Consider the following 27760-nt stretch of genomic DNA (forward strand, 5'->3'; position numbering starts at 1 on the left):
TTCTCCCGGTTTAGTTTAGAGGCCTTTCTTTTATTAAAACTAGCCGGTAAAGGATATTTTCTTCTTTTGGCTGTTTATGATACGTGAAATTAAAGCACTCCAGTGTGTGACCTAACATTAATGAAGCGAATAAATATCATGAGATATCAAGTTTTACATCCCATCAAAGACATCGACAAAACGCTAGGTGAGTTTTTCAACCTAAGCCTATGTGAGGTGGTAGCACGTGTATCCGATGAAATAGACAAGGCGTGTGCAAACTGGCTTCCACTGTTGTATTGGGGGGAAAAATAATCCATGTAAGAGCAAGCTGACTTCCACACTGTTGTATTGGGAGAAAAAACGATCCATGATCGTTTAGGTTTCATGTTGTAACCCTTCAAGTTAGCATCTCCTGCTTTGTCATCTGCAAGTAATAACTCAAGCTCTGCTCTACTTGCTTCAGCTTCTTCAGATGCTTCAAGGCTCTGCCTCCCTTTCCTAGTGCTCTTATCCTGGTTAGCAGAAGGCTCATCTATGAAAAAGTCCTCAGATTCATCTATAGGTTCTTGATCACTATCGCTGCTCTCATCTTCTGATGAATCCTTGGAGTTACCTTTCCTGGACTTCTTTTTCTCCTTTTTCTTTCTGAGATAAGCTTCCCATACAGTTTCTGACTGTTTATCCTTCTTTTCTAAGATACGTTTGCTTAGATCTTCCAAGCCAGTGTTAAATGTGACCTCCATGTCCTGATCATCTTCCTCATCGTTTCCATCTGAACCCTCCCCAGACTGGAGCGACGCACGGTACGTATCTTGTTTTTTCTTCCTTTTGGCAGATTTAGCTTCTCTGTCATCACCTTCCTCACTAGCATCACTTTCACTCTCATCAGAAGCTAAAAACTCTTTCAACTCCAAATCTGCAAGCTGCCAACAGAGAAACAATATCAATATTTGCCGAGTAATAGAGAAAAACAGTATTGAGGAAAAGAAACAAGGTGACAAAATGAGGACTTTTTTAAATGCAGTAAAATCTTAAAAGCCCAAAAACGAATATCCTTGATACTGGCAAGTGCAGCAGAACCCTACCAGCAGCCATAATAGATAGCACAATACTAACACAGATTAATCCAGATACAGCACCTGTACTTATAAGCAAGCATGTGCACTCTATAGCACTATCCCACTTTATAGGCTCACTGACAACCAGATGCGAATTCAGGATTTCAAGAGGATGGGTTCACCATTACTGCTAAGATTTATTTATTTTTTCCAAAAAAAAAAAAAAAAAAAAAAAAAAAAGATGCAAAAGTGCATTAAGTTGGGTTCGATCCTGCAACCTTAAGGGATTAAACCCAACACTCAATCTTCTTTGACCATGTGTTCCTTCAGTTAATATTAGATATATTCTAAGGGGGACGTTTGGTATGATGGATAGGGAAGAATAGTGATGGGATTAAAAAATAGTACCACTTTATATCTTGTTTGGTTACCAATCTTGGCATAAGTTATCCCAGTATTAAAAATAGTGCTGGGATAACTTATACCCCTTACAGGGTGGAATAATAATCTTGGGATAACTTATCCCAGGATAAAGCAGTGAATTGACTAAAATGCCCCTGACGTCAAAAACCTTTTTCAACCTAGCTTTTCACATTGTTTACCAACAGAACTAAAGAAACGGCGCTTCATATTTCTCTTGGGAGATTTCTTCTCTTCTTTGGATGGAAATGGGGTGATTGAAGAACATCTTTGACATTAGCTTTCCATTTTGCTTTTCTCACAAGGTAAAATTTCTACCAAAATCAATTTCTCTTATTTTTCCTTTTCATCATTTATAAGTTTTCTATTGCATAATTTGGGGGTACAGTCCCCTTCTCTGCCAAATAGTAGAAATCCGAACACCTTTTTGAATGTTGAAAATCCGAACTTCTTTTTGAATGTTGAACTTCAGTGGAGAGAAATAAATTTAATTGTCTGCAGGAGCATCATTATTCATCAGTGATAGAACAGGCTGGAACTTTATAGCTTCATATAAATAATGTTAAGAAAAATGTCAACAATTGTGGCAGGAAACATGTGCTAAAGAGTTTAAATATGTGAAAAGAGTACTAGCTATATGTGAAAGAGCTGCAATATTTGAAAATCACAGTAGTTTCTCTTATGTGCTTGAAAGTTATAAATTTGTGTTCATACATTCCTTTTTTCTAATTGAATTTTTTTGTGTATTGATTCTTTTCATATTTATTATGGCAAAATTAGGTTTTCTTATGGATCATCAACTACTGTCCGATATTGAATGCTTTATCATCCTTGAGGAGATATTGTGCCAACAATTTCTTGTTATGTTTATTTTTCTTTTCATGACCATGTATGGCCATTTTATAAAAAAACAACGTAGAAATAGACGTGTGATTAGGTACCATATGAGTGTTCAAATTCCTAAAATTACGTCTCATTTAAATGTTATCATACATGATAGTGACATTGTATGTATTGATAAGTTAAGAATGGATAGAAATTCCTTTCACACTTTAGTTCTCTTAACCAAGGAAATTGGAGGTTTGACCGATAGCAAAAACATGTCAAGTTGTGAAAAGTTGGCAATGTTTTTAAATATCTTGGCTCATCATGAGAAGAATAGATCCATTAAGGTCGATTATGTTAGATCGGGTTGGAGCGTAAGTCAAGCTTTTGGCGAATGCTTGAGAGCTGTCCTCAAACTAGCGCCTTTGTTACTTGTTAATCCCAAACCGATGCTTGAAGATGAGACTGAAGATCGATGGAGATGGTTTAAGGTATGTGGAATTTCATTTGAGCATCTATAAATAAAATATAATTTTTCAAACAAAAAAAAAGTTTGAGATAATGATATAATTGATTTTATAGGGATGTTTAGGTGCATTAGATGGTACTTCCATTCAAATTAGAGTTCCATCTGAGCAAAAACCAAGATACAGGACAAGAAAGGGAGAAATAGCAACTAACGTACTGGGAGTTTGCGATAGAAATCTCAATTTTACTTATGTATTACCTGGTTGGGAAGGATCAGCTGCCGATGGTCGTGTATTACGAGATGCTGTAGTGCGAACAAATGGATTGAAAATCCCTGAGGGTATGCCATACATATGCTTATACACTCAAATTATATCACAAAAACAATACTGTTTAAAAATAACTAAACTTTATGTTTATATCATAGGAAATTATTATCTGTGCGATGGAGGATATACAAATGGAAATGGTTTTCTTATGGAAACGGTTTTCTTTCACCTTACAGAGGGTATAGATATTGGTTAAGGGATTGGCAAGGTGACAATCCGCCACCTCAATGTCGAGAAGAGCTTTTCAATATGAAGCATGCTAGGGCTCGTAATGTTATCATCGAAAGGGCATTTGGTCTCTTGAAAGGGCGTTGGGCAATTCTTAGAAGTCCTTCGTGGTACTCAGTTAAGATTCATAACAGGATCATTAGTGCTTGTTGTTTGATGCACAACTTTATTCGTAGAGAGATGGAAGTGGATCCCTTAAGACATTGATATGGAAGAACAAGTGGAGTATCAACAAGACAACATTAATGTTGTTGAATCATCTGAGGAGTGGACTACATGGAGGGATGAGTTGGCTCAATCAATGTGGAATGCAAGTCTAAACAATTGATCTTTTCAGCATGTTCCATCCTTGTATTATATTTTGTGGTCTTTGGGTGTTTTTCTCTTTAGTTTTTTGTATAATTGTAAGGTGTATCAACTTTCAGTTTGTTGTGATTGTAAGAAATAGTTACTTACCTTTATTTTTGTGAAGATAATATAAGTTTGGTTAGCTTTTCTTATGTGATGTTTTGGTAGTTCTAGTTCAGTTTTTTATTTTTATTTTTATTTTTTATGTGTAAAGTGTGAAATTTTATTTTTGTGATGCTAAGTAATATTGGAGATACTTATGCTTCTTGTGATGATAACTAATACTTGTGATAATTTATGTCACACGATTATACAGATAATATGAATAGCCAGGCAGCAGTTTCAAAGATGTCATCAAAAAGATCAAGAAAATCAACACCTTTGACCCGAAGGACATGGACTACAGCAGAAGAAAGTGCTCTTATAGATGGTTTAAAAGAGTTGTGTGCTAATGGTTGGAGAGCCGATAATGGAACCTTTTGACCAGGATACCTGATGGAGTTAGAGCACTATTTGCATGAACGTCATCCTGATAGTCGATTGAAAGGTGAACCACATGTCAATTCTAAAATAAAAGCGTGGAAGAAATGTTATGCAAGCATAAGTTTATTAAAGTGTCGAAGTGGTCTGGGATTTCAATATAGTGACAGAACCATAATTGTTGACGATCCAAAATATTGGGTTGACTTTATAAAGGTAATTAATACTTTTCTCAAGTTATTAGAATATTGTAATTCATATAGTTATTTTGCTGAGACAAGACAGCTCTACAAGGATAGAACCAACATTCTCTAGTCTCATTGATGATTTTCGCGATGGGAAATTCATTTGTGGCAGCCTGTTCTGCGCTACTGCCAATTTTCTTCTCGGGATGTCATTTATCGGTTGCCTAATAGGTGCATTTTTCCTGTTTTCGGGTTACTTTATATCGAATGAATCGATCCCCGTGTTCTTGCTATTTGTGCACTATCTGAGTTTGTTTAAGTATCCGTTCGAGTGTTTCTTGATTAATGAGTATAGAGGAGAAACTGGGAAAACGAAGTGCATACAGGAAGTTGATGGAATGTGCTTTTTTTTTTTTTTTTGATGAAGTAATTGTTATCATTAGCATCAGGCATCAAGAAGATGCAAATTATAGGTAAAGTTAGAGCTACCTAGTAGCTTCAAAAGCAAAAATCACCTTGTTAGCTTTCTACAGTCAAAACAACTATCTTAAATACAGTGAGCTAACAAAGTCCAAAAAGTTTTCAGGTGAATCTACAGGGGAGACATTTGCCCAACTAAATAAATACAAAAGACAATTTGCTTTCAAGGTTGGTATTGGGGTTGATAATCCATCAAAGCATCTTCTATTCCTCTCCTTCCATATGCTCCAAAAAATTGCAGCAGGTATCATTCTCCAGATGCTCTTGATGGTGTTATCAACCCTCCAGCTGCTCCAGCACTCGATAGCATTCTTGATGGTACGAGGCATAACCCAACTGATTCCAAAAAGTGAACAGACACATGTTCCAAAATATAATGCAAATCTACAATGCAGAAACAGATGGTTGTTGGTTTCTGCCTTCCCGTGACACATGTAACATCTATTAGCCATATGAATTCCCTTTTCATAAGGTTGTCCAGGGTCAAGCATGCCTCATAAAGAGCAGTCCAGCTAAAACAGATGACCCTGGGGGGCAGTTTGGTTTTCCAGATTAGTTTCCAAGGCCAGAAATCAGTAATTCCATTTTGTTCCATAATCATTTTATATCCTTTCCTCACAGTGTATTTGCCATCACTTGCACCTCCCCATTTGAACTTGTCTGTGATATGCTCATTTAGTAGGATGTCGTTCAATGTGGCTAGAAGCCTGACTAGATCTTCAACCTCCCAGTCTTGAAGATTCCTCCTCAGTGTGATGTTCCAGATGTGCCCAATCTTGTTTTCAGTGATGGTAGAGTCAGGATGACAAGCAATCTGAAAAATAGCAGGATAGTCATGTCTTAAAGTTGAGCTTCCCAGCCATTTGTCCTTCCAGAACCTGATTCGCTGACCATTGCCTGCCAAAAAGTGATGATTTTCTGAGAACTCTCCCCATAGCCTGCATATATGCTTCCAAACTCCTACCCCATGTGGTGCACTGGTTAGTTTGGTGTACCAGCTGCCTTGAGAACCATGCTTAGCATTAACCACCCTCTTCCATAGAGGTTGATCCTCTTGTGTGTATCTCCAGAGCCACTTCATCAAAAGACACTTGTTATGGACTGCCAGATCTTTGATTCCCAAACCACCTTGATGCTTTGGCATAATAATCTTTTCCCACTTTACTAGATGGAACTTGTGCTTACTGCTATTACCTTCCCAGAGGAAATTCCTTCTTATTCTATCCAACTGTTCCAGCACTTTTGTTGGCATTGGGTATAGTGACATGTAGTAAGTGGGAATGCTATCCAGGACACTACTGACTAGAGTGAGTCTGCCTCCCATGGAGAGGTATTGCATTTGCCAGGAAGCTAACCTCTTCTCAAATTTTTTCACCACTCCATCCCATATAGCAGCAGACTTGTATTTTGCACCCAATGGGAGGCCCAAATATGTGGTAGGAAATGTGCCAGTGCTGCAGCCCAGAATTCCTGCTAACTCCTCGAGGTTTAGCACTTCATTGACCGGATAAATCACACTTTTGTGCATGTTAATATGCAGACCTGAAAGAGCTTCAAAAATAAGAAGGGTTAGATTTAAATAGAGCACCTGATCTCTGTCTGCACCACAGAAGATCAGTGTGTCATCGGCATACAATAGGTGGGAGATGTTGATTGTGTCCCGACACCCACATCAAAGCCTCTGATCCATTGCATACGCTTTGCTGTGTCTAGTAGTCTGCTTAGTCCTTCCATAGCAAGAATGAAAAGGAAGGGAGAGAGAGGGTCTCTCCTGCCTTAAGCCTCTTTGAGGGGAAAAAGCCAACCGGGCTTCTGTTGACTAGGATAGAGTACTTCACTGTTGAGATGTTAAAATTGATCCACTTGATCCATTTGTTGCCAAACCCCATTTGCCTTAGAACTGAGATGAGGTATGACCAATTTAGTTGGTCAAATGCTTTCTCCAAATCCAGTTTACAAAGAATTCCTGCTCCTCCCTTCTTCAGCTTCCAATCCAAAACTTCATTAGCTATCATTGATGCATCAGTGATCTGCCTGTCTTTAATGAAGGCATTCTGTTGATTTGACACTAGCTTTCCCATCACTGATTTGAGCCTTTCAGCCAAAATTTTGGCTACTATTTTGTATATGCTTCCAATAAGACTAATTGGCCTATAGTCTTTGAGTTCCATGGCACCTTTCTTCTTAGGAATGAGAGCAATGAAAGAGGCATTGGATGACCTCACCATCCAGCAATGTTGATGATAATGTGAAAGGGCCCCCATGATATCCTCTTTAATGAACTCCCATGCCTTTTGATAGAAGGCCATTGTGTATCCATCCGGGCCAGGTGCCTTGTCTGGTGCACATGCCTTAATAGCAGCTAGAACCTCTTCTTCTTCAAATATTGCCTCCAAGCTGAGATTCTCCTCCTCTGTTATAGTGGCTATTCCTTCAAAGTTTGCAGAAGGTCTCCAATTCTCTTGCTCAGAGTAAAGCCCCTCATAGAAGTCCAGTATCTCTCTTTTTATCTGCTCTTTGTCCTCAATAATTATATCTTCCACTTGTAGTTTGTCAATGGAATTGAATCTTTGGTGAGAGTTTGCTATTCTCTGGAAATACTTGGTATTCTTATCCCCCTCCTTAAGCCAGAGGCATCTAGATTTTTGTCTCCAAGAGACCTCTTCTGCACTTGCTATTTGCTGTAGCTCAACTTTTAGGTTCGCCATTTGAATGATCTCTTGTTGAGTGAGATTCCTCCCTTCCTGGTCCTGTTCAAGTGCTAAAAGCTCTGCCAAAGCTTTAGACCTTTTGTTCTCTATCTTCCCATATTCCTCCCTGTTCCAAGTTGTTATGTCTTTCTTCAAATTCTTTAGCTTTTGTAAGAGAATGTAATCTGCGCTGCCAGTGAAAGAATAACTCTGCCACCATCCTTTTAGTTTCTCCATGAACCCTTCTGATTGTAGCCACATATTTTCAAATTTAAAATAGGAGGGGCTAGCATCCCAGTCCCCACTTTCCAGCATGATGGGCTTATGATCAGAAATTACTCTAGGATATGCTAACTGTTTCACTGTCTTGAAGGATTCATCCCATTCAGGGGAGATGAGGAATCTGTCGATTCTAGAGGCTTGAGAACAATTTTCACCTCTTGACCAGGTATAACTTGCACCATGAAGAGGCAAGTCTATCAAGCACAAATCCTGGATTGTTTCTGAGAAGGTTATCATGCCCTTAGACCTCCTTGTGCAATTAAGTTTTTCACCCTCGAATCTACAGACATTAAAGTCTCCTCCGAGCACCCAGTGCCCATCCCATAGCCCTCTGACTCCTGCAATTTCATTCCACATTTCTTCCCTTTCTGGGTTTGTATGAGGCCCGTAAATACCTGTGAAACACCATCTAAAATCTTCTTGTGTGCTTTCAAGCATACAAGAAATGGAGTAGATGCTTTGCAAGTTCCCCACATTGTTCCATAGCCTCTTGTCCCAGACTACAATGATCCCACCCCTACTGCCACTCGCTTTTAATTCAGCCCAATCAGCCCATCTGTTGCCCCATAATTGATACACATCACCGTCTGGCCAATCTTGAATTTTAGTTTCTTGCAAACACATGACGTCGACCTTCCACTTTCGAATCAAGTCATTTATTGTATTCCTTTTCCTTCTGTCATTTGCCCCCTGCACATTCCAACTCAAAATTTTGAGTTTCATCCAGAACTAGAGTGATAGGACCTGCCCCGTTCCCGGTAAATGTTGGGTCTTTTTATCATAATTGACCCCACTGATTAGCCTTTTCCTTTCCCCTTCCCCCTTTGGTTTCTTCTCTTTCCCAGTCTTGGGTGAATGTATTTGATGCTTGAGTTGTTCCTTTCTTCTTTGCTCCATTCTCAAAATAATGCCCAGCAGCTCATGCTCAAATCCCTGAAAATTGACACCAAATATTTTGCATGCCTTCCCCATTATGATCTTTGTCCATGTCGAGGTTTCAATCACCGTTGGTTTGTCTATCCTGTGCATGCTCGACTCTCCTACATGCCATGTTAGTGGGAGAGCATCACTCACTGTATGAGAGGAGAAGTCCGAGTCTGAGTTGTTTACCCGGGTCAGGATCTTGTGAGTTGATGGCTGTTGAAACAGACGAGGAGTGAAATCCTTTGGGTCTTCTTCGTCATCAGCATCGAAGAAGTAATCTCCTGTGATTGGGTCTGGTAAGAAGTACTGAGTTTGTGAAGGAGCTGGATTCTCTTGATTATCGATTGAGTCGGTGCAGGACTCAGTAGATAATAAGTCGTATCTATTAGAGTTTGCCCCAGCAAATGGGCCTTTAACCTGCCAGATCTGTTTCTCTTTTATTAATTTAATTTCTTTCACATGGGCCTTTTTCTTTTTTGGGCCCTTCTTATAAAAAATTAAAATTAGGAGCCTGGCCCAAATTTTGTGGGTTAACCTGCCGTGTATTGACCAAAGGAAAAGAAGCTGAGTTGCAATTTGAATTAAAGTAATTTTGCTGCTTAATCACGTGCGCTTGCTTTGTGTCAGTAGCAATTTTCGATGCACCTTCTCCTTCCTTCGACTTCTTCTTTTCCATTTCGCCGGAGCCTTTATTTCCGGCTGGCCTGGGTTTGAGATGAATGTCATCTAAAATCGTTATCTCGAAGCTCCAATCTCCCAGATCTAGGTCAAGCTTTGCGGGAAAGATTCCCGTTGTGTTCTGAATGCAGATACGAGCCCAAAAAAGATGATTTTTGTGTTTTGTATCGTCATCAATTTCAATGAAACCGCCACAGTTATCTCCGATGAACTTGAAAGTACTTTCTGTCCATGCATGAAGGGGAATACCAAAGACTTTGACCCATTTGCGCCCCGTACCAGTCCCTTTTTGTAAATCCGACGCCGGCGACCACCATTCCAAGGCCAATCTTCTACCATTCCAATACCAATCCCCTGCCTTGATTCTGATAGCTTCCTGTTTGGATGGGAAGTCGAACAAAAATTGATTGTGGTTAATTTGAGTGACCTTGAGGCCGGCTGTTACTTGCCATCTCTTGACGAACCAGCTTTGAATTACTGATGGGTTTGGGTTAGCACTGCCGGCGTCGTTGAAGCATCCGATGAGACATTTTGAAAGAAAGTGTTCATTCCCAGGTATCCCTTCAGAAGGATCCATGGCTGGCCATTGGAGGATTTTTGCAGCTTCCATGTATGTTTTTGCTTGCTCCGTGGCTAGCTGAAACCTGGGGTTTGAAGCCTTACCAAGATATCTTTGAATTTTTTCAGCAATATCTCCCCATCCCGTATTGAAATCTATCTCAGGAACAATGATAGCTGACTTCCTTTGGCCTATCTGTGTCTCGATTCGCACGTATCTTCCATAGCTGTTGAAATTCTGAGTCACCCTGTAGGAATAAGCTTGTATCTTCCTAGCCCATCTCCTACATCTGTTTCCATACCCAAGTGAAGCTTGCTTCAAAGCCTCACAAATCCATCTCAGGTTGCTTTCATCCACCTTAATACTGCTGATGAATCTTTTGCTGCGCTCGTAGAGAATAAACCATCTGTCACAGTCTTCACTTACATCTTTTAGCTCGAAGGATTTGTCCCCTGAGATAAAGAAAAGTCTCCGGGCCATATTCATCGGATCTATGACAAATGGGTATCTAAAGAAAGAGGAGAGAGAAGTTAAGAAGAAAAGGAAGGGGAAAAGAAGAGAGGTGGAATTGATTCCGGTGATCAGAAGGATCACCGGAGGGGGAAGGTTTTTGGAGAAGTAGCTAGGTCATATTCTTGGAGAATGTGCCTGGGAGAATTTTGAATTTTTTGCCAAACATAGTTACTCTAAAGAAGCAAGTAACCTGACACAGTATTCTGGAAATGTGCTTAATGTATGGTGATCAGTTGTTAGCGCGATACAGCTTGGAGGAGTCACATAAGTGGTTTAACATAGCTATTATGTTAAGTTTCATCTTTGGTTATAGGATTTTGGTTATAGCAATTGAGAAAATGCATCCTTAACATATCAGAGAGCTTGAGAAAAGCAGCAACGTAGTCGTAACGACTAGTTTATAACTGACACATGACATTGCTTTGTTTATTTTCTTATTTTTTCTATATTGATCCAAGTTGTTTATTTTCTTATTTTTTCTAAGGTTGATCCAAGTGCAAAAAATATGAATACCAGAAAATGGCCAATGTTTGAGGATTGGGAGGAAATCTTTGGCAAGGATAGAGCAACAGGAGAGTTCGCAGAAGGGCCGTTAGATGCTGCTGAGGATATTCTAAGGAGTCAAGCTTCAGGACTTTCTAATGACATGAGCTTGGGATTTCCTATCGACATTGATGATGAAGAAGAAGATGATGCTAGTCACGGACCTAATATAGCTACCGAAGAAGCTGAAAATGCTTATGCTAGACCTAGTTTCACTGGAGCATCTGCATCTGAACATGAATATGCTGGAGCATTTGAAAATGAACATACTGGATCCCAACGAAACCATAAACAAGGTGAGCATGCTAATAGGTCCTCTGCTAATGTCAATGAAAAAGAGAAAAGCAAGAAAAGAAAAAGGGTTGTGGAGGATGCTACTGAGACATTTCGTAAGGGTATGATGGAAGTTATGAAAAACTTTACTGAAAGTCAAGACAAAAGAAGGGGTGCCTTGATTGACAAGATTGGGGATCGTGATCTATCCGATCTTCATGGTCAAATTTATTCCATCCTTGAATCTCCTGCATTTGAGTTGTACTCCGGAGAGCAACGTATCAAAGCTACAATGATTCTCTGTGATGATGTCAGAAAGATGAATCTTTTTTTTACGTATGGGTGAACTTCAGCGCCAGACAATAGTCATCATGATCGTCAATAATAAACTTTGAAATATGGTAAAGTTGTGTGTATAAGTGGTGGCACTAGTTTAATAGTTTTTTCTCGACTAACAACTTTAAAGTTTGACTGTAGTGCCATTTTTTGATACCTCGGGTTATGTCCATACTCTTTAGTTGATACCTGGTGGGCACGAGGATGCTATATTTTTGTGTAACTAATGACTATTAAATAGCTTAACTCTAGTGTAAATGTTAAGTGCATATGTAAATGCTATGACAGTTCTTTGATTTCTCTTTTTAGCTTAACTATGTATTTGATGCCTCTAAATTCGACTGTTTTGGTTATGTCTTTCTGGAGAATTAGTGAATCTTGGTCTGTACCTCTAATGTGGAGTTGATTGTGAGTAGGATCTGGTGAAAGTTAAGGTCACAGCAAGTAATCTGGTATGTAATGTTTGATGTTTTAAGTGGTATAAGTGAAGCTGCTGAACTGAGTTTTGCTGTATGGGCACAACTCCTATCTTTTCGTTTTCCCAGCTTGGCTTTTCAGATTTGTAAGACTTTTAAATGCAATTCTTTTGCTTATAAATATGTTTGTTCCAAAACCAATTTACTCTAGGTAGCTCTCCCAATTCTGAAAATGACTTGACTTGGACATTGTGCGCTAACAATAGCACTAGTGTTGACTTTGGGAAGTGGCACTACAAAAATCAGTATCTTCATTGATTGTGTATACTATGAACAAGAGTGTGAGATGGAGAAAAATCGCAGACAACCCAGGAACTAGTATGTTTAAAAGAGAATTGATGTGTTTCAAATGGATAAAGGAGCAAGAAGAGGGGAAATTTTAGGCATTTTGGTAAAACAGGGTGGAGGGTATTTTTGTAAACAAACAACTTCTTCTTAGAAATTAGGCAATGCATGTTATTTTTAATACAACATACCAAACAGTGAATTAGAATAGCACTAGGATAACTTATCCCAGTATAACTAATCCCAGCATAACTTGTCTTCAAACCAAACGACCCCTAAGAATTATATACGTAATATACCGAGTTTAGTCGGGTGACCATGTGTTCACGTGACCCATTTTTCCTACCTAAATTTGCCCCTGCTGACAACAAACCCAAGTTTAAAAAAAAAATTAAAAAAAATAAATAAATAAATAAAAGGAATAGCAAAAGACGGAAGAGGTGCCTAACAATCTTCTCGCACTTGAGCAAGAAAAACGGTTATGACAAAGTTCAAGTTTCTCACAGAGATACAAAACTAAGGGCTTGTCTGGTACAAGGGATAAGGATAAATAATCTCGGGATTATATTTGCGATGAGTTTATCCCACGCGTGGCTGGGATAAAATCGCAGTATAACTAATCACGGCATTAGTTATCCCGGGATTGTAGTGTTATTTTATCCCTGTGGGAGGGTGGAATAACTAATCCCAAGATAAGTTATCCTGGGATAACTTGTTTCCAACCAAACGACCCCTAAAAGACACATATATACACACTCTACAGCAAACAAGAGTAAACCTGTTCATCATTGAATTGTCTCTTCAAGGTCCTGATGTGCTGTGGCTCATCCTCATCCCAAGTAAGTTCAATATTGCTATGCTGCAGAGCTCGAGTGTGAAAATCTAGACCTTCATAATCTGCAGGGGCCTAAGTACCAAAAGAATATAATAATCAATCACCTAAATCATCATTTTCATTTCTTCCCCCTTTTAAGAGAATAGTACTCTAGCAGGTAAAGTGAAGAAGACCAAAAAAAAAAAATCCTCCAAAGATGCAAAAGAAAAATGTTAGTGTCTTACTTATTAAAAAATATATTAGTGTCTTATCAAGAAAAGGACAGTTAAAACATAATACAAAATTGAGAAGACGAAAAAATTGCTAACACAATATCTTCTTTAGCAACAAAAATTACATATGCCATGAGAACATTAATTTTGTAAAAAGCAGTAGCTCTTAGAAACAGTTGTCGACTCCTCGCGCAAGACCAGAGAGCAGAGGGAAAAACAAGGGCAGAGAAGAAAGACTTGTCATTTATCATTTTCCTTGGCAGAAGAGTGATCTCGGAAATAAAAGGAAAACATGCACACACACAATTAGATCACTTTTTTTATTTGATGAAAACAAGCAGATAACTCAGCATATCTAAACTATAATATACTATATAACAACCAATGAACACTTCAAAACAAATGCAATTAGATTTTACATTTTCAGCAAATAATAACCGCTAAAACTAAAGGCTCCTGTGATGACAAAGTGATATCATAAATTACCTCTGTTGCAATGTCACGTGGTTGATGCTTGAATTCCATGGAATCTGGAATAAACCTCAAATCTAATTTGTTTGATGTTCTTTCAAACTCAACCCCATCGCAAGTTTTGTAATGGTATCTGCTGTAGCAGTTGAATCACATTCCACCACAGCATAATAATACCTGCAAAGTACAAAAGAAGTATCTTTAAAAGGAGACCCAAGGGAGATATAATGAAAGACATAGGAATTAAGAAACACGGAATAGAGGAGCATAAGGCAAAAAGAGAAGAAGAAACAGAATATATTTCAACAAGTTATCACTTTTAGTCAGCATAAAATGCAAGGTATTTCAACAAGTTATCACTTCTTCATCAGATTTTCCAAGATTGGCATTGATTTTCTTAATTAATGGAGATGTAATGGGCTGTTAAATATAGTGAATGAGGCTTTATTGGAAAAAGCAAATGTGTAATACTAAACTGAATTCTACATTCAATTTTAAAGAGTATAATAGTGCGAGGTATTTGTAGAGACTCACCAGTACTATTATCATAGTCTCTTACCAGTGGTGGATCCAGGATTTTCACTTAGGGGGTTCGAAAAAATAACAAAAGCTAAATATAAAAATAACGTTGTCAATGGGAATCGAACCTAGGACGCAATAACAATTTTGAACACCCTGGACCACTTGAGCTAACCTTTTGCATTTATTCTTCAAAAGTCTATATATGTACATAAACACAGAAATCTACCCTATATATAGACTGTAATTTTTTGCCGAGGGTGTTCGGGTGCTCTAAATCCGCCTCTGTCTCTTACTACTCCCACTATCCCAATTCACGTGATACACTTACTATTTACAACGACACAAATATCTATGGCTTGTTTTAGATCACAAATTTCAAAAATATAATCGCATAAATTGGGACGGAGGGAGTACTTATTATGATTCTTTTTTAAAATGTGTACTATATGACTTTTGCTTGTACTCTGTCAAATTCAAATTCTAGTACAGTTTATGATTACAGAAATTGGAATACCTACGGTATGCTACAGAATTGTAATATTTCAGATTGTATCATCACCTTTGATTTCTCCTTCTGCCTCTTGTGTTTTTCACCATCTTCTTCCTCTGCTGCTTGTTCTTCTTCCTGAATGTGGTAATAATGGTTAAGAGGGTTATTAGAGGAGGATTTATTACGGGGTTTGCCTCTAATATCAGTGGGCGCTTTTGATGATGTGAAGTTTTTGTCAGTGAACATACGGTTAAATCTAGAATCAATTGTGACTTTCGACTTTTTCTGTGGCGGTTCACGGAATCTAGGGTCTGAGTGTAACGCCGCAAATCGAGAATCATTGATGAGCCCAACCCAAATGCTTAACTGAATCAAAAGCCCATCCATTACATGTGAGTTGATAATGGGCGAATTGCACAAAATAGCGGTTTTTAGATCCCCAATTTAGACAATAACCAGACCTTTTAGATAATACGAGCGTAGTTACAGATATTGAAATGTAAAAAAATTTCTGCTTGAAATTTATGTTGGCTATTAAAAATTATGTACTTACGATTTTCAAATTTAGGCACATGAACTAAGGATTGCGGATTCTGCTTAAGCTTGCTATAAAAGCTTATGAATTTATGTTTTTCATTTAGACACCTGAATTAAGAATTCTACTGGTTGAACAACTAATTATCTATAGTAATTTTAAAGCTGCACCTTATATAAGAAATACAATACATAAGATATGTTTTAATCATTTAAAATTAACTGCTTGTGTAAAATTTAGTATTTATTATCAGTGTATATAAGTTGAATCTGCTAAGAAATAGTACTTAATAGGAGAGTTGCCAATCCCATTTCTAAAAATCTCGGTTAGTACAAAGCCAGCTTGCGTTCCTAACTACCAGTCACATCTCAATAATGCTATATTCCAGTCTAATCCTTTCGCCAAATTATTGTAACTAACAAAAATTAGTCTTAGATAACAAGCCAGAACAACATGGGAAACTGTTTTGATGTTTCAATTTCAACTACTTTACCAGTAATGTCTTTTACTAAAGGGGAAGTTGTTTTTCCTTTTCTTTTCCTATTTAGAAAAAGGTGACGCTCCAAGAAAATTTTCTCTATTGTTTTCTGCTGAAAACAGTAAGTATTATTTACATATGCCAAAGAATATAAAAACTATAGTAAGATTATTGAAGTTCAAGAAAATACTCATCCGTCTATTTTATGAACATGAAAATGGACTAACGATAAGGTTTAAAATGAAAAAGAAAAGGAAGGACAATGATTTAGTATGCTTCAAAAGCACTCGATTACGAAAAGGAATATGCATGTTACCAAATCCACTGTTACAGCTAACATTTTCAACTCCAGACTCCAACAATCATTTCTCAAATCTGTCGTTATGTTTCAGAACATCCCTATATATAGCTTGCTAATTTTTCTTATTCTTCAACGCAAATCATCTGATTCTTACCACTAATTAGGAATTACATTCTTTGCAGGATTTAGCTAAGCTATGTCATCCTCTTCTGCATTAATCTTGTTCAGCTCATTGCTAATTTTCTCATTAATTTATTCTCATGGAAATGCACTTAGTTCAAATTACTATGAGAGCACATGCCCTCAAGTTGAAGATATTGTCACACAAGTTGTCACTGCAGCATCAAAGAAGGACAAAACTGTCCCTGCTGCCCTTCTAAGGATGCACTTCCATGATTGTTTCATAAGGGTAACTTTTTGCACTTTTTGAACAAATCTAATTACTATTATTTTTGTTATTCCTCCTGATTTTTTTCAATTTTCCCACAGGGGTGCGACGCTTCAGTGTTACTGAACTCCAAGAAAAACACTGCAGAAAAAGATGGCCCTCCTAATGTTTCTTTGCATGCTTTCTATGTTATTGATAGTGCAAAGAAAGTCATTGAAGCCCTTTGCCCTGGCATAGTCTCCTGTGCTGATATCTTAGCCTTTGCTGCCAGAGATTCTGTTGTCATTGTAAGCAAACATTATTGCTCAAGCAGAATTTTACTTGCTGAATTATCTAACCATCTCATCTAAAAGTTTAAATTGCAACGAAGAGTATACACGTTTATTTACTTAGTAGGCGTTTGGCCATGAAAACCAAATATTTTTCACTTTATTTGGAATTTTAAAGTTGGAAGTCAAGATGGAATTGCTTTAACATAGTTTAAAAAAGTATTTGGTTGCTTCAATACACTGAAAGTGAAAAAAAGTGAAAACAAAATTTTAGGGCCAAACGGGTCCTTAATTATATCTTCGCCGTTATTCACTTCGGAACTGAAATTCTTTTTACATATAACTTAACATTGTAACGCTATTATGGGCAGTCTGGTGGACCTTTCTGGGACGTGCCTAAAGGAAGAAAAGATGGAAGAACATCACAAGCCAGTGAAACTAGACAATTGCCAGCTCCCACTTTCAACATATCCCAACTTCAACAGAGCTTCTCTCAAAGAGGATTATCACTGGAAGACCTTGTTGCTCTCTCAGGTCATCTACACAAACAATTATATAATGAATTTAACTTATATACACTTATTTTATACTATCAGTATGTAGTAACTTGTTGTGAAGTTACCTGTCTTACTGCTTTCCAGGTAATTACTAATTCCACTTATTAACGTCTCTTGTATTTGAGCTAATAATTAACAAATGACGTGTCTAAATCTGCAGGTGGACACACATTAGGTTTCTCTCATTGTTCATCTTTCACCAACAGGATACACAACTTCAATACCACCCATGATGTTGACCCAACATTACATCCATCTGTGGCTGCAACTTTAAAGGGCATTTGTCCACTGAAAAACAGGGCTAAAAATGCTGGAATTCCCATGGATCCTTCCTCAACGACATTCGACAATACATATTACAAGTTAATTCTTCAGCAAAAGAGCCTGTTCTCTTCAGACCAAGCTTTGCTCAGTATTCCTAAGACAAAAAGTCTGGTTTCTGAATTTGCTAGCTCAAAAGAAGCTTTCTTTAAGGCCTTTGCTAATTCCATGATTAAAATGAGCAGCATAAATGGAGGTCAAGGGGTCAGAAGGGACTGTAGGGTAGCTAATTAATTACTATGAATCCTGCCAAATTAATGATAATCCAGAGTGCAGTGGTCTTTATTTGTTTCCTTATATTTTTCAGATTTCTTTAGTACTTATGCAGGGCACCTTTTAATGTGTTATAGGATTTTGAGGTGCAGAACTTTTGTCAAATCTTATTATCAATGTATCAGTTTGTATTTGTAAGTTACTACAATAAATAAATCATACAACCCTTTTTGATGCAATTGTTGGTCATGTAACTCAGACGAATTAATGGTTTCCAGCCAGGAATTGGAACATGCCCAAGTTTAAGGAACACTATTTTCTTGAACCTTCTTAGGTAAAAGAGAAATAAGATAAGTGTGAACCTTCTCGTAATGGGTAAAGTTTTAGCAATTCATTATCTTGACAAATAACTTTTACCAAGTTGAATATTATGTTTATTTTATTAGCTTAGTCATTCCACTTGGTGAAAATCATAAGTTTGATATAGCATGTCTCTTCAATAGTTCAAAGCCCTCTAGTTCGTTCTCTTAGCTATTGGGTGATTGCGCGAAAAATTGTAGCGGTAATTTTCTAAAATTGTGCGCTTTTTGCCTTTTAATATACACAATGTAGACCTAGGCTTTATGGCATGTATTTGGTTATTTCTCTTGTGGAATTCGAGATAATGTGTGTCTTAACTCGACGTAGTTGATTGCCAATAAGAAAGACTTGCGAAACTAAGTAGGGTATTTCTTTTTAATAACTCATTAACCGAAGAAGACCCTAACAAATCCAAGTGGCCCGCTTGACGAACGTAAGCGACAGAGTTATCATAAATTGATTTTGCGGGCATCACAATAAGTCTTTTCTCCTATTGTAGGTGCGTGGAAAAAGTTTACTTATGCTCGGTCTTTACACTAAATCGATAAACACCTGACTTTGTATATTTTATGTGCACCTTTATCACTAAGCATGATAATTTATATTATCACCCTAATCTATCGCTTAACTGTAGTAAACTAATGTGATTTTTATGAACAAAAGACTGGACTGATGACAATAATTCCAAACTCAAAACGGAATTTTTGCTTAGGTTGTACAGTATCCAAAGCAGAGAGCGGTTCCAACTGGGTTATTCCTGAAATGACCCGACTGTCTACTACTAGTATTTTGGTGAAAGTTACACATAGCAGCCCCAATTCAGGAAAATCAAATAGAGGGTCAAACTGAGGACCACTAGAGTTTCTTTAAAGTAGATGTTTTTAGATCTCACTCTTATATGTCCACTGATATACAGGACATGAACCAAATAAAACATTCTAAACACCAAATTTAGTGTAAGTGTAACAACAACAGTGAAGCTTTAATCCAATTAGTTCATATCACATGTATCAATTATTCGCTTCAATTGTGTTATGCTATTAGCTAAATTCAAATAAATTTCAAGAGGTTATAGTTCTTTGTAATTTTAGATTTATCGTGTCTTCTTTAACCCGCTCATACTTTTAACCCGTGAAAATCGATAATGTGCAAACCCATAAAAGAACTTTCAACTTGCTAAAGAAAAAAGATAAAAATGTTCCTTAGACCCCGCTGAAAGAAGCAGACCCCGCTGAAAGAAGCAGACACATATACATCTCTCCAATGCAGAGCAAGTAAGTCTTTGCTTAGTTAGGATGAAGGAGAGGAACTAAATCCACTGTACATAACATAATCATGACTAGCCCAAGGTAATTTATCAGACAAATTGGATTCTCATAAACATTACTACTACATTTTTCACTAGAAATTATTCCTTCTATCACGAGACTGATCGGACGTATAATAATTACTCAAGAGATTAAGGAAAAAGGAAGTAAAAGTTATTCTCACTGTCACCTTTTTGACATTTTGGTTGTGGTGGAGCAATCATCAATAAGAAAAGCAGCAAGATCAAATCATAATTATGTGTTATCATTGCAAACAGACAAATAGTATTATGCTTCATCTTAATAGAAAGCCATGCGTGGCGTCTTTACTTGGCCATTTACTCTATGATAGGTAGCTCCTGTCTCAAATCGAAATGACCAATGCTTTACCTATATATGCTGAAAACCACAAAATTTTAGCGAATTACCAAAACGAGATCGGGATTACAAATTAGAATTACATGCATACTGTCATTGTTTCATAAATTTCAAATGTTAACCACCATAACATGTTCAATAATCAGTGCCCTTTTGAAAGTTGATTTTTGCTCGACAGACAAAAAGTAACAACAAAAATCTTTTAGCAATTCGAGATGCTTAGAAAACACTCCACTATCTATGACCAACATGCATGCCACTAAATTTACTATTCAAGCTAATCATTTCAAATCCACAAATCAAAGAATAATCAGAAAACTTTAGCTTGGCCCTCTCTCTATAAGTGTATGCTTTGGAATTGTCGCATAACATAAGCCATAAAATTACTCCTTGGTAGAATTCCAATGGCATACTTTGTTCCATTGTTGAGCACATTTCTTATTTTCTCCATATACTCTCAAGGGAATGCACTTAGTTCAAATTACTATGCAAAAACGTGCCCTCAAGCTGAAGACACAGTCATGAAAGTTGTTAAGGAGGAAGCAAAGAAAGACAAAACAGTGCTCGCAACACTTCTAAGGATGCATTTCCATGATTGTTTCCTACGGGTACACAACTATATAGTAACATGTCTTCTATATTTTTTCTTAAAAACTTTCCCCTGTTATTGCAAAGCGTATTAGTTATACTTATTTTCTCTGTTTTACCTTCTTGAAGGGCTGTGATGCTTCAATTTTGTTGAGCTCCAAGGGGAAAAACACAGCAGAAAAGGATGCGCCTCCTAATGGTTCTATGCACGGGTTCTATGTTATTAATGGGGCAAAGAGGGCAGTCGAAGCTATATGTCCTGGCGTAGTTTCTTGTGCTGATATTTTAGCTTTCGCTGCTAGAGATGCAGTGGTGTTAGTAAGTATATATCCCCTGCAAGGAAATACACTGTACTAAAAGTTTAGATATATTGTATAATGTTATAGCAAAGTCCAAATTCCAGTAAAATGGTACTACTAAAGTAGAGATTCTGAAAACAAGGACTAATATAATGCTGAAAGAACAGGGGTAATAATGTTATCAGCAGAGGCAGAACTAGAGGGGTGGAACCCCGACCTTAGCTCGAAAAGCACACTATAAATATAAGGTCGAGATATTTTTTTCTGTGTATGAAGAAGATAATGAAGTAATGAACCCCTTGATCAAATTCTGCTGTGTCACTATATTCAACAAGCTAATAAAAGTTGGTTTTTCAGTCAGGCGGACCATATTGGGACGTGCCTAAAGGAAGAAAAGACGGACGAATATCAAGAGCCAGTGAAACAACACTGCTGCCAAAGCCTACATACAACATTTCTCAACTCCAACAAAGCTTCCGTCAGAGAGGTCTATCACTAGATGACTTGGTGGCTCTCTTAGGTCAGCACAAAAATGCTCCAAAATTTTCGCGAGTTAACTCCTTAAATGGTCATCCAACCTACAATTTTTAGGTTAATTGATACGACTATATATTCTCTTTGGCACAGGTGCACACACTATAGGTTTTATGCATTGCTCGTCCTTTATGAACCGCATATACAACTTCAACGCCACACATGACATCGACCCTACGCTACGTCCATCGTTTGCAGCAAGCTTAAAGGGCATATGTCCACTCAAAAACAGGGCTAAAAATGCAGGAATAAGTAATGATCCTTCATCAACAACATTTGATAATACTCATTACAGGCTAATTCTGCAAAAGAAGAGTTTGTTATCTTCGGATCATTCTTTGCTGACTAATCCGAAAACGAAGAGCCTAGTTTATAAGTTTGGTACATCAAAAGCAGCTTTCTATAAGGCTTTTTCTAATTCCATGATTAAGATGAGTAGCCTTACAGGAGGTCAAGAAGTTAGAAAAGATTGCAGGGTAGTGAACTAATTTTGCTCCCTTGTTGATTACTTCTACTTAATTAGCAATTTGATGTATCTGTAAAATTTTAATAAGACGATCTAGGAAAATTGGGTTATAGTATTATACTATAATCTTAGTTTCATTTTATTGATGGCAATACTGGAAGATTGATCACTTGCTTCAAATGTCATCGTTTTGAAGAAAAAAAGAAGGGAATGGACAAAATAAATGAGGAGATAATGTTACCACTAGAGGCATAAAGAATACAGCACCGAGGATAGTGTTTTAATGTAGATAAGGGAACACATGAATATGGAAGATTTGTTACTACTCCCTTCAGTACATTTTATATTTGTTAGTCTTTACACTCTCCTTAAGAATATATTAACTAAACGGATAATTTGAGATTAAAGGTGAAAATAATTAAATATTAATTAATTTTATTTTGATTTTCTAAATGACAATTATTTTAATAATTTGGACTAACTAATTTTCGTTTTGATTTTCTAAAATGACAAGTAAATTTGACCTTAGAGTATGATTATTAGGAATTTTTCCTACTATGAGGTAGAGAAATACACAAGATGGCAAATTAAGTGAAGAGTCACTTTTCAAAATGGCAAAATCCATGGGATTCCTTTTTTTTTTACTTTTTTTAAGAATAATCCTTTGTTTTTGGCATCAAACGACCATGAAGTCGCTTTACCCTTCACCATAACGTAGTCTAACTTTTCACATTTTACGAAGTAGTAAGTGAAAATTACCCTATTATTTTAACAAATACTCTCTTTGTTCACTTTTACTCGTTCATTTTTGACTTTGCATATCTCTTAAGAAATAATAAATGAAGTGCGTAATTTACCAATCTACTCATATTAGTTGGTGCATATTTTTATTGGATTTAGAAAATGATTTGAAGTAAGTAATTAATACTAGAGTCCGGAACCAAAATGACCCCAAAAAAGACCATATGAACCAAAATACCCCAACAACAAAAAAAAGGTGACAAAACTACTTTTAACGCAGTAATTTATTGCGTTAAAGGGTCCCTTATTTTATTTTTGTTTTTTCTTTTGGTTAACTCCTCTTTCTTTACACATTTTAATGTACTTTAGCCATAGATTAATCATGCTTCAGGACTCCGAAACTTTAATATTTTATAGAGAACCCTACTTATTTTTGTGCGATTAATAAGGTAGGCTCAATACATCAAGGATAAGCAAAACTTCGGATTGCTGTTTTAGTGGTTTCGAACTCCATTTTTGTTTGAAGCTTGGTGTCATTAGCTTTAAGCTATAACAATATGAAAATACTTAAACTTGTTTATTAATAACAAACCGAAAGTAGGAAAAATACGATCATCAAACAAAAAAAAACTTAAAATACATTCATCAATTCATGCCCTTGAGTTGATGAAAAACTAAACATACTAATATTCTTCAAAATAACAACATCATCATAAATTAAACATAAAACTAAAATCACAATATTCTTAATCATCATCAGAATAGAAGTCCTCAATATCATCCTCAGAACAATATTTTGGGTTTCTTGAGACATATCTTTGTTCTGTAGGTATTAATTCCCTACCAGTTGATGAGGCTTGTTCTTCGGCCAACTTTAGCATGTAAAATCTACAACGTATTGCTAGCATTCTATTATTTTTTTTTAATCCATTGTACGGCAGCCTCCAAGTTTCTAGACCTACTCGAGGCATGGTTATTGAGTACCTTGTTGGGATTTGAGCGTTGAGATTTTTCAAGTCACGACCAGAACGTTGTGATTCGGCGTACCGATATGCCCATTCACGACATAAACCACAATAATATTCACGTGGATCTGTATATTTCAGCTCGCGAAAATCGTCATTACGCTCTATTAAAAGGCGGGGCTTGAAATCGCCTAGCACGAATTCAATGTTATCGGTTGAGGAATCACCGGAGTAGTTGCTTTGATTTGAGTTGTCATCACCACTGCTATTCGAATCCTGTGGAAAAAATACCAGCCAATCTATATTTTACTATTCGATATTGAATTTTAAGTAGATACTAAGTAGCAAAAGGTATTGAATTTTAAGTAGATAATAAGTAGCAAAGGCTCTTTATATAAGAATCAAACTCAAAAGGTTGTGGGATCATGACTATGACCCCACCAACTTTATTTAATACAGGAAACTATTAACAATATCATGGGGAATCGTCGTCATCGAACATCTCACAGTCTGAATCCCATTTGGATCTGAATCTGACGTAACTATGTTGACCATATTCTACCCTGAGGCAACGTATTTTCATTCAATTGTTCTCTTCGCGAAAACGGTTAAGAGCAAAATTCAACTCTTGTGGAGTGCCACGAGGCATTGACATAGCACGTCTTTTTGGGTATTTAAGCCCTACTGACCTCAAGTTTTGTTCCAGTGCTGCAGCCTCCCTAATACGCCAATTCCACTCGTCTGTCATCATATTGTTGTAACGTTGGTTGTATCTCTCATTCGAGTTGTTCGAGTATTCAAAATCTTCACCCAATTCCCATGTACTACCCATTGCATCGAATATGTCTCCTGGAGAGAACAATATAATACGACTAATATCTTCAAATTGGTTAAAAAATGACATAGTAACTTAATTTTGTGTGGTTGGTAGTTATTCATCAAATTACGTTATATAACACTTGCTAAGCATGAAACGCAAATTTTGGATTTGAATTATGACGTTTTTCTGTATGACAACTGAGGGTGACAACACAATGTCATATAGCGTAGTAATTTACTGCGTTATTATGACATACAATGACATAACGCAGTTAATTTATGCGTTATGCAACACTCCGTACTTAATTTGACTTGATCTAACACTGCAAAACACACTGATTGCATGCATGCGTTCATTGAATATTCAAACGCATTCAAACCTTATTAATACAGATTTTGTGTGAAAGAAAAAACACAATTTCTAAGTTTCTTTCATCAATTTTTTTACACAAATTCTAAGTTTCATCCAACTTTTACATTTTGTACTCCTAAATTATTCTAAAAATGGAAGATGTTCCAAAAATTAGGGTTTCTATACTTTGGGACGGAGAAATTATATTCGAGGAAAATAATTTTCGTTATGATTCTCCCCCAAAATACCATGTTAAGTTTTCATTTAACTTAAAATTCTCAAAACTACTCCAAGCCTTGTATAATAGACTACAAGTTAATAGGAGTGATTTTGATTTAAATATAATTGGAAGATATCCAATATCATTTACGCCGCAAGGTGTAACTAGTTATGGACATTTGGACAGCAAGAGTCAACTCCAATTCAGCCGCAAAATCAATTTCAACAGCAAGAGTTGACCCCGGTTCAGTGGCATTCCGATGAGATAGCATATCTTGATCATCTTTAAAATCGCCCAAATGCCTTTGTCTTTACTAGGGATGATGATCATATTCGGCGATGTTTGTGGAAAGAGCCAGTGGATCTTGTAAAACAAAATGTTCATATTGAAAAAGGCATGATTTTCAACTCGAAAAAATCATTGCAAATGATTGTTAAGATTTATTGCATCCGGGGGATGAGGGAGTTCAAAGTTGACGATTCCACTCGAAAACTTTGGCGATTGATCTGTAAGCGAAAATATCAAGGTTGCCAATGGATGCTCTGTGGTAAGGAGACTGCTGAAAAGATGTGGACTATTTCAAAGTTATACACAAAGCACACTTGTGATATAAGTGACCTCCCAGATGATCATTACAATCTAGATACCAATATGATTGCTCGTGTGTTAGTTGGCGACAATGGAAAAAGCCCAAGGTATCTCCTTCGCCTAAGTTTATTTTAATTTTGATGTTAATACGATGTTCCTCGTTGCTATATGCTGATATTTCAACTTATCCAAGTACCCTATCAAAGATTGTATTATAGTCGTCCTGAAAGTATATCGCAAACCCGTTAGTAGGCGGAAGGAGTATCTTGGGCGTAGGCATGTACATGAGATAGTCTACGGTAATTGGGAGGGCTCTTTCAAGAAGTTGCTGAGATACGTGGCGACTTTACGACACTTCAATCCTGGTACTGTTGTTGAATGAAAGCTCAAATCGAAGCTTGGTGTGCCCGATAATATTTTTGAGTTTGTGTTTTGGGCATTCAAACCATGCATTGATGGTTTTGCTCATTGTCAGCCAGTAATATCAATATATGGAACACATGTGTACGGGATATACAACATAAAGATGCTAATTGCAGTTGGTATGGATGCAAATGGAGCTATATTCCCTCTAGCTTTTGCAGTTGCAGCTAATGAGAGCACTAGTACGTGGGGTCTATTTTTGAACTACTTGAGGCAACACGACATTAAGGATCACATGGGCATATGTGTTATATCAGATAGAAATGTTGGCATATTGAACAATATGTTTAATTTGCATGGGTGGCAGCCGTCCTTTACCTACCATCGTTATTGTTTAAGGCATTTGAAGGCAAACTTCCAAAAGCATATCGAAAATACCTCTTTGCAATTGGATGTGGCGGTAGTGCCGTAACAAGCATCGTGAGAAGAAGTTTGACTCGTCAATGGAGATTATTAAGAGGGCGGATGAGGAAGCCTTCTACTAGTTGAATATAATTGATAAGACAAATGGACATTACACCAAGATGAAGGTAGGCGATAGGGGATGCTGACAACAAACAGCTCTGAGTCATTCAATGGCTTGTTGAAATCTGCACGGGGACTACCCGTCACCGCAATGGTGAGAATGACTTTTAAGCAGGTTATGGAGCGGTTCGTCAATATATCAAAAGAGGCCAAAGCAATTGCGGCAGACGGTCTAAGATGGATGTCAAAACCGTCAAAAGTGTTCGAGTATCACAAATTTAAGGCTCAACAACACGACCGGATGATGTACAACTACGGAAGCGCATATTTGAACTCATGACAAGTGTGCGCGGCGCACCAAGGTAAAGGAGGTAACGTCCACACAATTTGTGAGATTCCAAGAACATGCACATGTGGCAAGTGGCAATCATATCATATGTCATGTTCTCATGCCTTCAAGTGTTTTATCACAATGGGAAAGAACGCTTCCACGTACATGCCTGAGGAATATACAGTTGAAAATTATGTAAAAACGTATGCTTGAAGGTTCTACCCTCTTGGTAGTGAGAGTTATTGGCCACCCTATCCATTTTCCATGGTTGCAAATAAAGCATTTATCCATAAATTCAAAAAGAAAGCATACTCCCGTATTCCTAATGAAATGGATGTTCCACCAGGGAGATACACTCGAAAATGCTCATTTTGTAATTATGTTGGTCATGATAAGCGCAAGCGTCCTTTACGGCATGGTGGTCAAACTACATCTCGCGATGGAAGTACCTCTCGTGGCGGAGGAAACTTTCGTAGTGGTAGCAGATCTAGTGATGGTGGCACATCTCGTGGTAGTGATAGAAGATCGACTCAAGGGCATGAATTGATGAATGTTTTTTAAGTTTTTTTCTTTCTTTGATGATTGTATTTTAATAAGTTTGGGTTTGTTATTTATGAACAAATTTAAGTAGTTTCATATTGTTATGAATGATGCAATTTAATTATTTTGAGATTGGTATGAATGCTGCAATTTTGACTAAAAAATAGCACACTTAAATCTAAACCCTAAAACATAAAGAACTTAAAGCTAATGACACCAAATCTTCAAACAAAAATGAAGTTCGAGCACTTTTCAACTACTAAAACGGCAATCCGAAGCTTTACTTATCCTTGATGTATTGACCCTACCTTATTAATCGCACAAAAATAAGTAGGGTTCTATATAAAATATTGAAATTTCGGAGTCCCCAAGCATGATTAATCTATGGCTAAAGTACGTTAAAAAGTGTAAAGAAAAAGGGGGTGGGGGG

The 27760-nt window shown here is 37.1% G+C and overlaps 4 protein-coding genes across 4 annotated transcripts; 3 read left to right on the top strand and 1 right to left on the bottom strand.

Moving 5' to 3' along the window:
* Window positions 1-146: 146 nt before the first annotated feature.
* LOC132047819 (uncharacterized) lies at window positions 147-15279 on the bottom strand. The gene is made up of 6 exons (XM_059438803.1): window positions 14962-15279; window positions 14231-14300; window positions 14058-14079; window positions 13896-14016; window positions 13141-13269; window positions 147-905 (listed from the first exon to the last, which is right to left on the bottom strand). The coding sequence occupies exons 1-6, from the start codon at window positions 15277-15279 to the stop codon at window positions 147-149; spliced, it is 1419 nt and encodes a 472-aa protein (XP_059294786.1).
* Window positions 1728-12048, top strand: LOC132046404 (uncharacterized). The gene is made up of 3 exons (XM_059437029.1): window positions 1728-1765; window positions 3992-4205; window positions 10934-12048. Exon 3 carries the CDS (start codon window positions 10955-10957, stop codon window positions 11609-11611), a length of 657 nt encoding a protein of 218 aa, XP_059293012.1. The 5' UTR covers window positions 1728-1765; window positions 3992-4205; window positions 10934-10954; the 3' UTR covers window positions 11612-12048.
* Window positions 15280-16327: 1048 nt separating the features above from the next.
* LOC132046403 (peroxidase 64-like) lies at window positions 16328-18193 on the top strand. The gene is made up of 4 exons (XM_059437028.1): window positions 16328-16615; window positions 16696-16881; window positions 17235-17397; window positions 17581-18193. The coding sequence occupies exons 1-4, from the start codon at window positions 16403-16405 to the stop codon at window positions 17973-17975; spliced, it is 957 nt and encodes a 318-aa protein (XP_059293011.1). The 5' UTR covers window positions 16328-16402; the 3' UTR covers window positions 17976-18193.
* Window positions 18194-20361: 2168 nt separating this feature from the next.
* On the top strand, window positions 20362-22001 carry LOC132046406 (peroxidase 64-like). The gene is made up of 4 exons (XM_059437031.1): window positions 20362-20607; window positions 20717-20905; window positions 21244-21406; window positions 21514-22001. The coding sequence occupies exons 1-4, from the start codon at window positions 20404-20406 to the stop codon at window positions 21906-21908; spliced, it is 951 nt and encodes a 316-aa protein (XP_059293014.1). The 5' UTR covers window positions 20362-20403; the 3' UTR covers window positions 21909-22001.
* The last annotated feature ends 5759 nt before the right edge of the window (window positions 22002-27760 follow it).

Source organism: Lycium ferocissimum, chromosome 2, assembly GCF_029784015.1.
Source record: "Lycium ferocissimum isolate CSIRO_LF1 chromosome 2, AGI_CSIRO_Lferr_CH_V1, whole genome shotgun sequence".
Classification (NCBI taxonomy): domain Eukaryota; kingdom Viridiplantae; phylum Streptophyta; class Magnoliopsida; order Solanales; family Solanaceae; genus Lycium; species Lycium ferocissimum.